Source organism: Acipenser ruthenus, chromosome 10 (genome assembly GCF_902713425.1).
Source record: "Acipenser ruthenus chromosome 10, fAciRut3.2 maternal haplotype, whole genome shotgun sequence".
In the NCBI taxonomy this organism is placed as follows: domain Eukaryota; kingdom Metazoa; phylum Chordata; class Actinopteri; order Acipenseriformes; family Acipenseridae; genus Acipenser; species Acipenser ruthenus.
This window is the reverse complement of record NC_081198.1, coordinates 27,165,705-27,180,994: the sequence shown is the minus strand read 5'-3', so window position 1 is coordinate 27,180,994 and position 15,290 is coordinate 27,165,705. Positions and strand designations below refer to the sequence as shown.

Genomic DNA, 15,290 nt, shown 5'->3' with positions numbered 1-15,290 from the left:
AGACCCCCTCCAAAGCAGACATTAAAAAGCTGACTAAATGAAATGTGAATGAATTACATACATATTTGCATACTGAGGGAATACAGTAACAAATATTAATTGTATTATCATTTAATGGGAAGTGGTGCTGTAGTACCATCTGACATTCAAATGATTGCCCATGATATACACTGTTATTGATAAATACATTGCATCAGAAAGGAACTTGATAGGACCAAGAAACAAGGTTTCAGGCGTATACACTGAGAAGAGTAAATGGAGCTTGCTGACGCTCCATTGCCTTCTATACTCTCTGGAAGGAAACGTGTGCCAACATAGCAGTCTGTACTGGTTACAAGGGGGAGGCATCCACATACAGTACAATAATGTGACCTCAATGTGGCAGCCCTATTCAGTAATGGATGCTCACAAATACATTTATAAGTCACTGCTGCAAAAAGGTTTGAGATAGAGCCTGTGGCTGCAACAGCAAAGAAAAGTCACAAAAAAGATCATTTATCTCATTGAACTTGACCGGGAGCATCACATAATATATACTGTATGTGTACCCAGTATGACGACATGTCTCCTAGCTGATCTCAATACGGCAGCCATCTTAGCTCACTGGTCAAAGAGAAGTGTGCCATTAGATTTTGCCCAAGGAGTTTCCAGAACACTGAAAATATAAAGTTTGTAGCTGCAATGGTTTATGAGATATTAGCAGTAGTAGGTGCAGCTGAGGAAGCACAGCAGACTCATACAGGCTCCCACCACAGGGATGCTTGATAATAACGTTGTCAAGACCCCTACCTTAACAATAGCCCTCCCAGCAATAGTGAGGTCCCGATCAAACCAGGTGTTCCAGATGCCTCCTCCATAGCACTCCACCCCAACCTGCAGGCAGCCTTGATGAGTCTTCTTCGACCTGGGCTTCACCTGCACACGTTCAAAACAGAATCCACATACTGTCTGTGAATTGGTTCTTTATAGTCCAACCACTCACCCCCAAACTCCTCCCACACAAAGGATTGTGTCTTCCTTATATACAGGTGGCAACTCCCAAATTAGCACCAAATTTACTAATTGGTAATAGACACACCTGTGATTGCTGGCAGGAACAGATTTAACCCCAAAGCTAGGTATTCATCAGATTTTACTACTGTACTGTATAATTACATAATGTGATGTGTACAGAGAACACAAAGCCACACTAATTAGTCCAATGAATGTTAAAGACAACTAATTCTATTTATCAGGTCACGTATTTTACTGCATCCAAACAACAGCGATAGTCCTGCACAGCTATGAAGTGCCACAGAGTGACAAGGACAAAGAAAGACAGTCCCCTTCTCTGTGACAGATGCAATGAAGATCGTTTGTCATTATTTCTTGTACAGAGGACATTATCACAGATTGTCAGGAGACTCTTACCGAATTTTTTTTAAAGGTTGAATGCTCTTACCCTGAGGCAGGGGCTGTCAGTGTGCGCGCCGATCACACTGAATCCATTGCCAGCCTGGTACTGCCCACCCACAGCGAAGGCGATGATGGTAGAGTAGTTCCTTGTCACAAAGTACTGTGATGACAGACAGCAGGGGTTAGACAGGGACACACACTACTTACAGAACAACCCGTCAGTCCAGCGACCAAGCGGACACATCTACAGTACCATGCACACGGTTGGGCATTCCATGACCACAACTAGAATTCATGAAAATTCCCTGACAAGGTCTAGAAAACATTTTATTTTCCCGACTTTCCAGAAATTCCTTGACCTGTACCAACCCTGTGTACCCTTCGTTACAACCCTACTTATTTGTAAAAGAAACAATCTTCTTTTTTTTTTTTGAGAAAAAAAAGCCAGAATCCAGAAATTCATAGGTGGTCCCAAACTTGTTCACACTACTGTGCAGAAACACAAAACAAAAAAGGGCAGACTGACAGATGCATAATATATATCAGGGTTAGAAATAAGACTCCCATTGCATAGCAGTGTCATCCATTCCAGGTTTTACTGTTAACTTAGTAAAGCCCACCTGAGCTTGTTGGCAAGAAACTGTGGCTAATCAATCTCAAGAGTAAAACCTGGACTGGCTGAAATTGCTATGCAACAGGAAACTAATTTCCATCCCTGTATAATGGGTTTGTAAGAAGGTTCAGGAAGTTTTGTTTTCTTTTATTTATTCACCTTACCAATCAAGGTGAACTGAAGATCAACAGATGCCCTCAGTTCTAAATTCGCAATCTGGCACCACTATTTTGTGCAATTTGCAAATTGATTTACAAGCAAATCAAGAATTCTGAAAAACTCTTTTTTCCCTTTCACAAAAAATAGTGCAAATCAGTTTGACAAAGAGACCTTCATCAAAGTATGCAAGAGAATCTTTTCAGTAAGTGAGAAAATACCAACAGCGCTCACTTGTGCCAGCACACACAGTAACAGATTGAAAACTGTTTTTCTATTTTATGATATTTTTTCTATTTTCCCCTCCCTTCCCCCAGGTCAGTACTGGAATCCCAATCTTCATGCAGGTACCTTGCAGGAAGGTTTGATGTCCCAGTGATCAGCCTCCTTCAGCTCTTTGAATCCTGCACTCTGCAGTCTGGACTTGCACTCCTCCACCACTGACAAGAGAACATCGCAGAAGATTACATTAACCCTGCCCCACACCCGCAATGACATTCAGAAGGGGAATTCTAAACCTCAAAACAGCATTTTACACCCAGAACAATAGATTACATGTCAGCAGTATTGTTGGATACCGATTGCCTTAGGTGATGAAACTTGTTTATTTGAAAATAGGAAAAAGGTTAATTTTATGTAAAGTTGTTATCTGACATGAAACTAACTAAGGATGTTAATGTTAATTTCCTGCGCTTCATTTACAGCCAAAAACTCTAACGATGCAAACTTCAATCAGATGTCATTTAAACTAAGAAAGCAATACCTTGTAGCTCAGGCTGCCAGTCACACACTCATGTGCGTCACCACTCCCCCCTTACAGGTGATCAGCTCAGCACCGAATTCAACATGTGCTGGTTTCCCTCATTCCAGCCTCACTCACAAGGTTGGAATGAAGGATAACAGAAAGAGCGTTATCCTGCAGGGATCGTGAATTACAGCGACTACAATATTAAGATGCATGATGAGACTACATGAGTTTATATGGAACAGACTATGAATAAACAATGAATAATAAATAACCTTCCACTGTATAATCACTACCATATACACATTAAGCGGAGCATATATAGTGGCATATTTCTGATAGTGTTTATACAGTGCCTATAGTAAGTATTCACCCCCCTTAGACGTTTTCAGTTTGTTGTGTTACAACCTGAAATCTTGATGCATTTAAATGTTTGTTTGTTTTTTTTCCTTTGATATACAGACCATACTCAACACTTTTTATTGTGAAACAGTTAAAGAAAAATAAAAAAAAAAACTGAGATAAGTATTCACCCCCCTGAGTCAATACTTGGTAGAACCACCTTTGGCAGCAATTACAGCTTTTGGGGTAAGTCTCTACCAGGTTTGCACATCTGGATCATGCAATATTCACCCATTCTTCTTAGCAAAACTGTTCAAGCTCTGTCAAGTTGGATGGGGAGATCAATGTCGTTGGTGGACAGCAATCTTCAAGTCTTGCCACAGATTCTCAATCGGATTTAAGTCCGGGCTCTGACTAGGCCACTCTAGCACATTCACTTTCTTGTTTTTAAGCCACTCCAGTGTCGCTTTGGCTGTGTGCTTGGGGTCATTGTCCTGCTGAAAGGTGAATCTCCGTCCCAGTCTTAGGTCTTTTGCAGACTGAAGCAGGTTTTCCTCAAAGATTTGCCTGTATTTAGCTCCATCCATTTTGCCCTCAACCTGACAAGCTTCCCAGTCCCTGCCAATGAAAAGCATCCCCATAGCACGATGCTGCCACCACCATGGTTCACAGTAGGGATGGTGTTACCTGGGTGATACGCTGTGTTGGGTTTGGGCCAGACATAACGCTTTGCATTTAGGCCAAATAGTTCAATTTTTGTTTCATCGGACCACAGAATATTTTGCCACATCTCAGTGTCTCCCACATGCCTTTTTGCAAATTCCAGGTGGGATTTACATGGGCTTTTTTCAGAAATGGCTTCCTTTTTACCACGCTTCCATACAGGCCAGATTTGTGGAGTATCTGAGCTATTGTTGACACATGGACAGTTTCTTCCATCTCCGCTATGGAACGCTGTAGGTCTTTCAGAGTTGTCACTGGCCTCTTGCTGGCTTCTCTGACCAATGCCCTTCTTACCCAGCTGCTCAGTTTGGGAGGACAGCCTGCTCTAAGCAGATTCTGGGTGGTGCCGTATACCTTCCACTTCTTAATGATCGACTTGACTATGCTCAAAGGGATATTCAATGCATTTGAAATCTTTTTATACCCCTCCCGTGATCTGTGCCTTTCCACAACTTTATATAAGCTCCTTGGTCTTAATGGTAGTATCTTTGCTTTGAATGCACTACCCAACTGTGGGACCTTACAAAGACAGGTATATTTAATGTGAAATCATGTGAACCACTTTTAATGCACACAGATGGACTCCATTTAACTTACTGTGTGAATTCTGAAGGCTGAGCTTATTTAGGAGTGTCATAGCAAAGGGGGTGAATACTTATCTAATGAAGACTTTTCAGGTTTTTATTTAATTGATTTGTTTTTTCACCCCCCATTTTTTCACACATTGAAAGTGATGAGTAGGTTGTGTAAATCAAAGGAGAAAAAAACCCATTTAAATGCATCAAGATTTCAGGTTGTAACACAACAAACTGAAAACGTCCAAGGGGGGTGAATACTTACTACAGGCACTGTAACATTTGAAGTGTTTAAACTTCAATATATATATGACTTAATATGTGCAAGATGATTAGTTAGTACTGGGTTTGTTCAGTTTAACTGGAAATTGGTAACTTAGGACTTTGAGCACCAACAATAATACAAGTATCTATTAGCCTTGTCAGCAGGATTCAACACCCAGTTATCAGCAGATCAATGTCCACAGAGTCTGCAGATTAAGTGAACTGATAGGATTAGTTCTGTGAAAAGGGCAAGTCTACACGCAGCACATCTGAAAGAACACTTTAGAGCAGGTGTTTGTTAACAGGAAAGCATTACGTTACCTTCGCTGTGTCCCGAGTTGTCTGCATCAGGGATTTATTTTGAAAAATACTGCCGTCGTAATCACACATACTGGGTCATGAATCAGCTGGCAATACATTTCTCAAGATTGCAGCATATCCAGATCACACTCCCTCCTGCTGCAATGCTGTTCCCACAATAAAGCACTCACGCCAGTCAGGGCACCTGCATTGTTGCAGGAGGGAGCATGATCTGGGTACACCGATGTTTATAAGAACTCTCTCTCCTGGTGAACATTCCCAAGTAAAACTTGAAAAGTGTTTCTAATTAAGTTCAGGTGTGTCTAATCAAGCTCACACAAACTGGAATGGCTCAATCTCCTATGCATGACAATGATAGGATTTCTACCATTATATGTGGTACGCATGGAAAATACTAGACTAAACTGAAGTCCTTTATTGATCAGCACAGACGACATGACTAAAGCTGCATCCACACTGGCCGCGAGCGAGCGAAGTCGCAGAATGTCAATCCACACCAGACGCGACTTGGAAACAATCCAAAAGACTGGAAATAAATACATGACCCCGCCCATGCATTCCTATTGGACATAGAGATGGGCTGTCCCATCACAAAACAGGTCTTGTTTTGACAAAAGGTTACCACCCTGACCTCCTGCAACTCTGTTGTAAAGGTTGGAATCTATAGATCAGAGTTATTGAACATCCCTATATATCCAACAGTTTTATTGTTATCATAGGATTAGTAGTAATTGTACAGTTGTACTCGTAGTACTATTATTTTTTTTTTCGTGGTACCAGTAGCAGCAGTAGTCTGATTTGAAGCCTGGTACCTCTCCAGCTGTCAGACAGCTGGGCAATAGTAGTATAGTTGAACTGATATTTTCAACAAAATGATTTTATTGTTAATACATTTATATATACAACTTACTGGAATCTCAATTGTGTTTCTTTACAAATTCCTTCATTGATCCTTTTTATTAACTTCCAGTATTTTAAAGTGCAACATTATTATTATTATTATTATTATTATTATTATTATTATTTATTAATTCTACAATATCATTATTATTATTTTTATTTTTATAATTATTATGCGCAAGTCACCACTTGCCTTGTATTACAGCCGATGTCGTTCTGCAAATCTATTTTTCTACTTTATCGTGAATGCTCTTGAAGACTGCGACGCATCAGATCATGGGTGAGTGTTTGAGCCGTCTCTGACTTAATTCACTTATGAATAATTACACAGAACAAGGTCGTGTGCCGTGGCAAGAAGCAAGACTTAATTTAGTTTTTCCTTTTAAAACAGTCCGGTGAACAGATATGGCTCATAATCTTCAAAACTATGAGCTTGGTAATGTTGGGATGTGTCACATAGAATACAAACGTGTTGCTGGCTTTGTTTTACAATGTATAGAATAGAAGGACCTCGATAATATTTTTGCTTGTTTGGTGAATCTCTTTATGCATATGTTCACTTTATGCGTATGTAAAGATATTCTTCTTGTCACAGATTTATGCCACAGAACAATTCAGTGAACAAAATGTTATTCATCATAAAAGCAAACAAACAAACCAAAAAAAAAAAGGCATAGCTTTAAATTAGGTCACATGTTCAAGTTGTGTGAATGCAAGACCTTTTTTGTGTCATTTTTAAAAGCCAGCAAAAAAAATGCAGTTTTCATTTAAATGCTGGATAGACTGCATGTATGGTCCGGTTTATTTTTGCTTATTAATAAAACTATTTTTATGCAACTTGCATAAATCGGAAAGAAAATGTCTAGGTGCTGCTAATTGCACCACCTGCAAGCAACGACTACTGGTACTACATAAAATGATCAACTTGTTTTCTGGCGTGACGTGTTTTGATGCGTGTGTTTGACGTGCCTCAACCTTGCTTCTGATTGGTCAGTTTCATTCCAGTCGCGCGACAAAAAAAAATAGAAACAAGTTCTATTTTCGCGACGCAAAATTCTCAAAGCGACGTCGCTCGCTGCTGGTGTGGATACTCGCGTCCAGTGTGGATGCAGCTCAAAGCAGGCTTCTCACAGTGACCCACAAAATACCCAAGCCCTGTCACGAATGAACCTCCTGTATTGGTAAGCAGCCCCCATCCCAACCTAACTCTGCAGACTTGCCACGTGTGATGGAGAAATAGAAAGTTCAAGTCAATAACGATGTACAAGCTAGGTCTCCAGTGTGCTTATTTAAAGTGCAGTGCTCTATGGTTGCCTCCACAAGGCTGTCGTTTAGAAGTTGTTGCAGTGTGATGTGAAGTCTGTACCGTGGTAAGGAGACACTCCCCGGTTGACGAACTGAAGAAACTCTTTGGCGGCGATCTGGATGGCTTCCTTGGAACTCTTCATGACTGCAGTCTAGAAACACAGCGAGAAGCAGAGTTAGTGTGTGTGCCCAGCAAGAGATACTGGAACACCAGACTAGAAACACAGCAGGAGGCAATTCATGTTAGTGTGTGCCCAGCGAGAGATACTGGAACACCGCCCCCTGTTCTCTGAAAAACATCATGCCACGCTGCAAGGACTGAGGTTTTGCTCAGTGGCGCAGAGACTCTGGTGTCCATCTGCTTTATACTACCAGTATAAACAAGAGAACCAAATGATAATATTTTCACAAGCCAGTTGAAGAATTGAAGAATTTCAACTTCAGCATTACAGTATATAGAGAGTAAAGTGTGAAAAGCACAGATTTATATATATATATATATATATATATCTATATATATATATATATATATATATATCTATATATATATATATACAGTACTGTGCAAAAGTTTTAGGCAGGTGTGAAAAAATGCTGTAAAGTAAGAATGCTTTCAAAAATAGACATGTTAATAGTTTATATTTATCAATTAACAAAATGCAAAGTGAGTGAACAGCAGAAAAATCTACATCAAATCAATATTTGGTGTGACCACCCTTTGCCTTCAAAACAGCATCAATTCTTCTAGGTACACTTGCACAAAGTCAGGGATTTTGTAGGCATATAGTCAGGTGTATGATTAAACAATTATACAAACAGGTGCTAATGATCATCAATTCAATATGTAGGTTGAAACACAATCATTTACTGAAACAGAAACAGCTGTGTAGGAGGAATAAAACTGGGTGAGGAACAGCCAAACTCAGCTAACAAGGTGAGGTTGCTGAAGACAGTTTACGGTCAAAAGTCATACACCATGGCAAGACTATTAACATGTCTATTTTTGAAAGCATTCTTACTTTACAGCATTTTTTCACACCTGCCTAAAATTTTTGCACAGTACTGTATATATATAAAAAATTACAACATGGTCTTCAAGCCAGTAATCTGTGACAAATGCATAATGTGGGAAATCCGAGAAAACCCAACAGAGCTCAACCAAGTTTGTGTAAAGTGCTGCACGATCCAGGACTTGCTTCAACGAGTAAGTCTGCTAGAAATGGAGCTGGAGGAAATGAGACAGCAACAGGAGTTTGAGGAGCTGACACACCCACAGTTCATGGAAGTCTGCACCCCTGGCAGACTGAAAGCCACCAGGGAGATGGAAGAGAGTCGAAACAGCTGTTTTCAGATGGGCAGAAGCAGGGAAAAAAAGAAACTTCGTCAAACACAACCACCAAAAATCCAGACATCCAACAAATTTGAGCCACTTCAACATTTAGATGACCAAAACCCTATAAACAGTGCTGGCCAGGCAGCAAAAAGAAGGGAGGTCATGATTGTTGGGGACTCCATATTGAGAAACACAGCAAGTTCAGTTCGCAGTTTGGACCCCCTTACTACAACAGTGTGCTGCCTCCCAAGAGCCTCTTGTCAGGCACATCACTGAGAACGGGGACAGGCTTCTAGAACGAACAGGCGACGACGAGGTAGTAGTCGTCCACATCGGTACAAACAACATTGGAAGAGACAGACCAAGATCTAAATCTAAAACAAAATGACCAAAATGGTTTAATAGATCAATTAAAAAAAATATTCAGCGAAAAAAGGTACTTTACAGAGCGTTTAAAAGGGACCAAAAACAAAGTACACAGAAAGAGTACTTGGAACTGCAAAACACAAGTCAAAAAGGAAGTTAGAAAGGCCAAGAGAGAGATAGAAATCAATATTGCTAAGGGGGCTAAAACCAATTCCAAAATGTTTTTCCAATATTATAACAGCAAGAGAACATTCAAAGAGGAGGTTAAATGTCTAAAGCCCGCTGCACACAGCCCGACTCAAGCCATCCCAACTCATCTCATCTGAGTATGCCCAGATTTTGCGATCAGTTGTGCTCAGTTTTGGTTTGATGTCACAACTGAGTTTTTCCCAACTGGGTGTCGCACACTGCTAAGACTGAATTAGACGTACCACAACTAGATCCTGGTGATTACTATGTATGCAGATTTAATTAATACTGCCCAGTACACATTTTTGTATTAACTTAGCCCAACATAGCGACCCTCATATTATGCATGGCATCGTATGCTGATTAGACGGCGGAGACAGTGCTGCGAGGCAACCAAAAGAAGCGCTTAGCCTATTAATTAATTGACCATTTACACCGTGCAAATGTTTCAGGCGGTGTTTGACTTTTTGTATAGCTTGTCTACTACATATTAGCCTGTGGTAAATAAAATCCAACCTGTTGATTTTTTATTTGACTTTATCAGGTTTTTTTTTTCTCAGCGTGCGGATCTAGGCACTTGTGATTTGTGACCTATTGGAGATCGACACACCGGTTACTTCTGTTTTAGCGCAGTAAGAAAATATAGGCTGCCAGTAGATTGATAATAAAAAGGTAAATTGATAATTTACCTTTGATTAGTAAACGCCTAAAAAAACCTATTCAAATGTGCACATATCTGATATTTTTGAATTCAGGACACTCAGAGCAATTCAAGACTAATGTATTTTTACCTGTGGAACTAAAGCTGTCAATACTCCGCCATCTTGTATGACAAGTTAAGTCACTTAAACCTGCTTCACCATTGGTTGACACCTTTATGACTAATCGGTCTCAGTCAGTCTTGGTCGGCAACCGCTGCACACAGACAGACTGATCACATCTGAACGAAACTGCGTCTGAAAAAGATTCAACATGTTCAATCTTCAAATCTGAAGACATCCCGACTGGAATCTGCATAATCTTGGATTTAAGGGCACGCACACTGATATGATTCATCCAAACTCTGTACGGCCAGTTGAGATGAGATGAGTCGGGACGGCTTGAGTCAGGCTGTGTGCGGCGGGCTTTAGAGACACAAATGGCAAAATCATAGATGAAGAAAAAAAATAGCAAATATATTAAATGATTAGTTTTCACAGGTTTTTACAAAGGAGGACACGGACAACATGCCCCACATGTCGACCTGTTCCTATCCAATTTTAAATAACTTTAGCATAACAGAGGCAGAAGTGTTAAAGGGACTAGGAGCTCTTAAAATAAACAAATCCCCTGGGCCAGATGAGATCCTCCCAATTGTACTCAAAGAAATGAAAGAAGTTATTTACAAACCGCTAACCAAGACCATGCAACAGTCTCTTGACACAGGGGTTGTACCGACAGACTGGAAAATAGCAAACGTAATACCAATCCACAAAAAGGGAGACAAAACCGGACCAGGTAACTACAGACCAATAAGCCTGACTTCTATTATATGTAAACTTATGGAAACTATAATAAGATCTAAAATGGAAAATTACCTCAATGGTAACAATATCCTGGGAGACAGTCAGCATGGTTTTAGGAAAGGGAGATTGTGTCTAACTAACCTGCTTGACTTTTTTGAGGATGCAACATTGAAAATGGATAACTGCAAAGCATACAACATGGTTTATTTAGATTTCCAGAAAGCTTTTGACAAAGTCCCGCATAAAAGATGAATTCTCAAACTGAACCCAGTAAGGATTCAAGGAAATGCATGCACATGGATTAGGGAGTGGTTAACATGTAGAAAACAGAAAGTACTGATTAGAGGAGAAACCTCAAAATGGAGCGAGGTAACCAGTGGTGTACCACAGGGATCAGTATTAGGTCCTCTGCTATTCCTAATCTACATTAATGATTTAGATTCTGGTATAGTATGCAAACTCGTTAAATTTGCAGACAACACAAAAATAGGAGTGGCAAACACTGCTGTAGCAGCAAAGGTCATTCAAAATGATCTAGACAGCACTCAGAACTGGGCAGACACATGGCAAATGAAATGTAATAGAGAAAAGTGTAAAGTATTGCATGCAGGAAATAAAAATGTGCATTATAAATATCATATGGGAGATAGTGAAATTGAAGAAGGGAACTATGAAAAAGACCTAGGAGTTTATGTTGACTCAGAAATGTCTTCATCTAGACAATGTGGGGAAGCTATAAAAAAGGCTAACAAGATGCTCGGATATATTGTGAGAAGTGTTGAATTTAAATCAAGGGAAGTAAGTAATGTTAAAACTTTACAATGCATTAGTAAGACCTCACCTAGAATATTGTGTTCACTTCTGGTCACCTCGTTACAAAAAGGATATTGCTGCTCTAGAAAGAGTGCAAAGAAGAGCAACCAGAATTATCCCGGGTTTAAAAGGCATGTCGTATGCAGACAGACTAAAAGAACTGAATCTATTCAGTCTTGAACAAAGAAGACTACGCGGCAATCTGATTCAAACATTCAAAAACCTAAAAGGTATAGACAATGTCGACCCAGGGGACTTCTTTGACCTGAAAAAAGAAACAAGGACCAGGGGTCACAAATGGAGATTAGATAAATGGGCATTCAGAACAGAAAATAGGAGGCACTTTTTTACACAGAGAATCTGGAACCTGGGGAACCAACTCCCCAGTAATGTTGTTGAAGCTGACACCCTGGGATCCTTCAAGAAGCTGCTTGATGAGATTCTGGGATCAATAAGCTAACCAAACGAGCAAGATGGGCTGAATGCCCTCCTCTCGTTTGTAAACTTTCTTATGTATATATATATATATATATATATATATATATACAGTGCCTTGCGAAAGTATTCGGCCCCCTTGAACTTTGCGACCTTTTGCCACATTTCAGGCTTCAAACATAAAGATATGAAACTGTAATTTTTTGTGAAGAATCAACAACAAGTGGGACACAATCATGAAGTGGAACGAAATTTATTGGATATTTCAAACTTTTTTAACAAATAAAAAACTGAAAAATTGGGCGTGCAAAATTATTCAGCCCCTTTACTTTCAGTGCAGCAAACTCTCTCCAGAAGTTCAGTGAGGATCTCTGAATGATCCAATGTTGACCTAAATGACTAATGATGATAAATAGAATCCACCTGTGTGTAATCAAGTCTCCGTATAAATGCACCTGCACTGTGATAGTCTCAAAGGTCCGTTTAAAGCGCAGAGAGCATCATGAAGAACAAGGAACACACCAGGCAGGTCCGAGATACTGTTGTGGAGAAGTTTAAAGCCGGATTTGGATACAAAAAGATTTCCCAAGCTTTAAACATCCCAAGGAGCACTGTGCAAGCGATAATATTGAAATGGAAGGAGTATCAGACCACTGCAAATCTACCAAGACCTGGCCGTCCCTCTAAACTTTCAGCTCATACAAGGAGAAGACTGATCAGAGATGCAGCCAAGAGGCCCATGATCACTCTGGATGAACTGCAGAGATCTACAGCTGAGGTGGGAGACTCTGTCCATAGGACAACAATCAGTCGTATACTGCACAAATCTGGCCTTTATGGAAGAGTGGCAAGAAGAAAGCCATTTCTTAAAGATATCCATAAAAAGTGTTGTTTACAGTTTGCCACAAGCCACCTGGGAGACACACCAAACATGTGGAAGAAGGTGCTCTGGTCAGATGAAACCAAAATCGAACTTTTTGGCAACAATGCAAAACGTTATGTTTGGCGTAAAAGCAACACAGCTCATCACCCTGAACACACCATCCCCACTGTCAAACATGGTGGTGGCAGCATCATGGTTTGGGCCTGCTTTTCTTCAGCAGGGACAGGGAAGATGGTTAAAATTGATGGGAAGATGGATGGAGCCAAATACAGGACCATTCTGGAAGAAAACCTGATGGAGTCTGCAAAAGACATGAGACTGGGACGGAGATTTGTCTTCCAACAAGACAATGATCCAAAACATAAAGCAAAATCTACAATGGAATGGTTCACAAATAAACATATCCAGGTGTTAGAATGGCCAAGTCAAAGTCCAGACCTGAATCCAATCGAGAATCTGTGGAAAGAACTGAAAACTGCTGTTCACAAATGCTCTCCATCCAACCTCACTGAGCTCGAGCTGTTTTGCAAGGAGGAATGGGCAAAAATTTCAGTCTCTCGATGTGCAAAACTGATAGAGACATACCCCAAGCGACTTACAGCTGTAATCGCAGCAAAAGGTGGCGCTACAAAGTATTAATTTAAGGGGGCTGAATAATTTTGCACGCCCAATTTTTCAGTTTTTTATTTGTTAAAAAAGTTTGAAATATCCAATAAATTTCGTTCCACTTCATGACTGTGTCCCACTTGTTGTTGATTCTTCACAAAAAATTACAGTTTCATATCTTTATGTTTGAAGCCTGAAATGTGGCAAAAGGTCGCAAAGTTCAAGGGGGCCGAATACTTTCGCAAGGCACTGTATATATATATATATATATATATATATATATATATATATATACACATACATACATACACACAGTATATATTACACACACACATACACACACAATTATCTACAACGAGTAAAATTCATGTGTGCTAACTAGAAATACTAAAAGAACCTTAATAAAGTCAATGAAAAACGTTTCAACCAGAAGTCTATCAATGTAAAACGTCTAGTCAAAACGTTTGTCACTTAGATTCTTTTAGTATTTCTAAATATAAACTATAAAGCCCAGCAAACATACACCTCTCATTGACTAGTTTAATTTGCATAATAAATAAATAAAGAACCTTTAGATACTGTGCAGTGAAAGGCACCATCAGTTTAAATATATTAAGTTAATAGCTGGGGTTGAAAACAGACGATATTCTGTTTGCGGGAGCGCAGAAGGACTTAAAACGTATCTGGCTTAACTACTGTAACATTTGCACATGATACTTACAGTTCAGTACTGTGGCCTTTACCCTTAACTACAGAGTTCAGACAGATGCATCAGACGCTTGCTAATCAGGAGCCACTCGCTATCTTGGCGTCTGAACAGCATCAAGCAACTACATTGTTTGTTCTTCTAATATTACTTTATTTCATTTTCATAATGAGATGTATGTCTCACCACATAACTTTCAGTATTCAGGTGGAAAACTGAAATTATACTTCTAGTCTGTGTGTCGTTGTGTGTGTTAATCACATGGTAGCCTTAAACTAAACCAACATCAACCAAATAACAACTAAACAACAGTCTTTTAAAAACCGGTATGTTTTTCATTAACCAGTGACAGACTGCATGCACATACGGAACAGCCGTCCACTTGGCATTCTTGTCTTGGATCAAAAACAGTGCAAAACTCTAGAAGAAAAGCCGAACGGAAACGTGCTAATTCAGCTATTTTGACCTCCATGGACTATTCTGATTCAACACACGTAAACATATATTTACAACTGACCCAAGTATCCGATTCTAATGTAACTACATTCGTTTATTAAAAGTAGCTCATATCCTTACCTGCATCAGCACTGTATGAACTTGAGACTTAGAACACGCTCAATAGTTACAGAGCCAGTGAGAGAATCAGTTCCGTGAAGCTAGCAACAATAAGATGATTACTTCCGGTTTTCAAGACGGCTCAGCGCAGGCAAAGTATCAAAATAAAAGTCCCGTATCCAGCACAAAAAATATAGTTTATATACACATAGAAAGTGGGGTGCGATGTAAATGTAGACCCACTGGGGGTACAGAAAATAAAGTTACTTACTTAAGATTTACGTCACTATGATAGCAACACTACTTTTTATGCCAGGTGTCTAGTTAAAACAGCCGTGGGGTGAAATGTAATGTAGATACACTAGGGCAGGGGTGCACAATTCCGGTCCTGGAGGGCCGGATCCCTCCTGGCTTTTGTTCCAACTGTGTTCCAACTGTGTTATTGGTAATAATTGGTCCAATTAAGTAATTTAGGGCAAGGTTGGAACAAAAGCCAGGAGGGACACCGGCCCTCCAGGACCGGAATTGCGCACCCCTGCACTAGGGGTACAGAAAATAAC

The 15,290-nt window shown here is 39.9% G+C and overlaps 1 protein-coding gene across 1 annotated transcript in view; it reads right to left on the bottom strand.

The window, feature by feature from the left end:
• The window catches only part of dnpep (aspartyl aminopeptidase), a 39,443-nt gene extending 24,572 nt beyond the window's left edge, over positions 1-14,871 (bottom strand). The window contains exons 1-5 of the mRNA XM_034001239.3: positions 14,752-14,871; positions 7,401-7,491; positions 2,516-2,604; positions 1,442-1,555; positions 790-915 (exon numbers count right to left, since the gene is read on the bottom strand). Coding sequence (XP_033857130.1) covers positions 790-915; positions 1,442-1,555; positions 2,516-2,604; positions 7,401-7,491; positions 14,752-14,757 — 426 coding nt within the window. The 5' untranslated portion in view covers positions 14,758-14,871. The remainder of the gene's footprint in view (positions 1-789; positions 916-1,441; positions 1,556-2,515; positions 2,605-7,400; positions 7,492-14,751) is intronic.
• Positions 14,872-15,290: the final 419 nt, after the last annotated feature.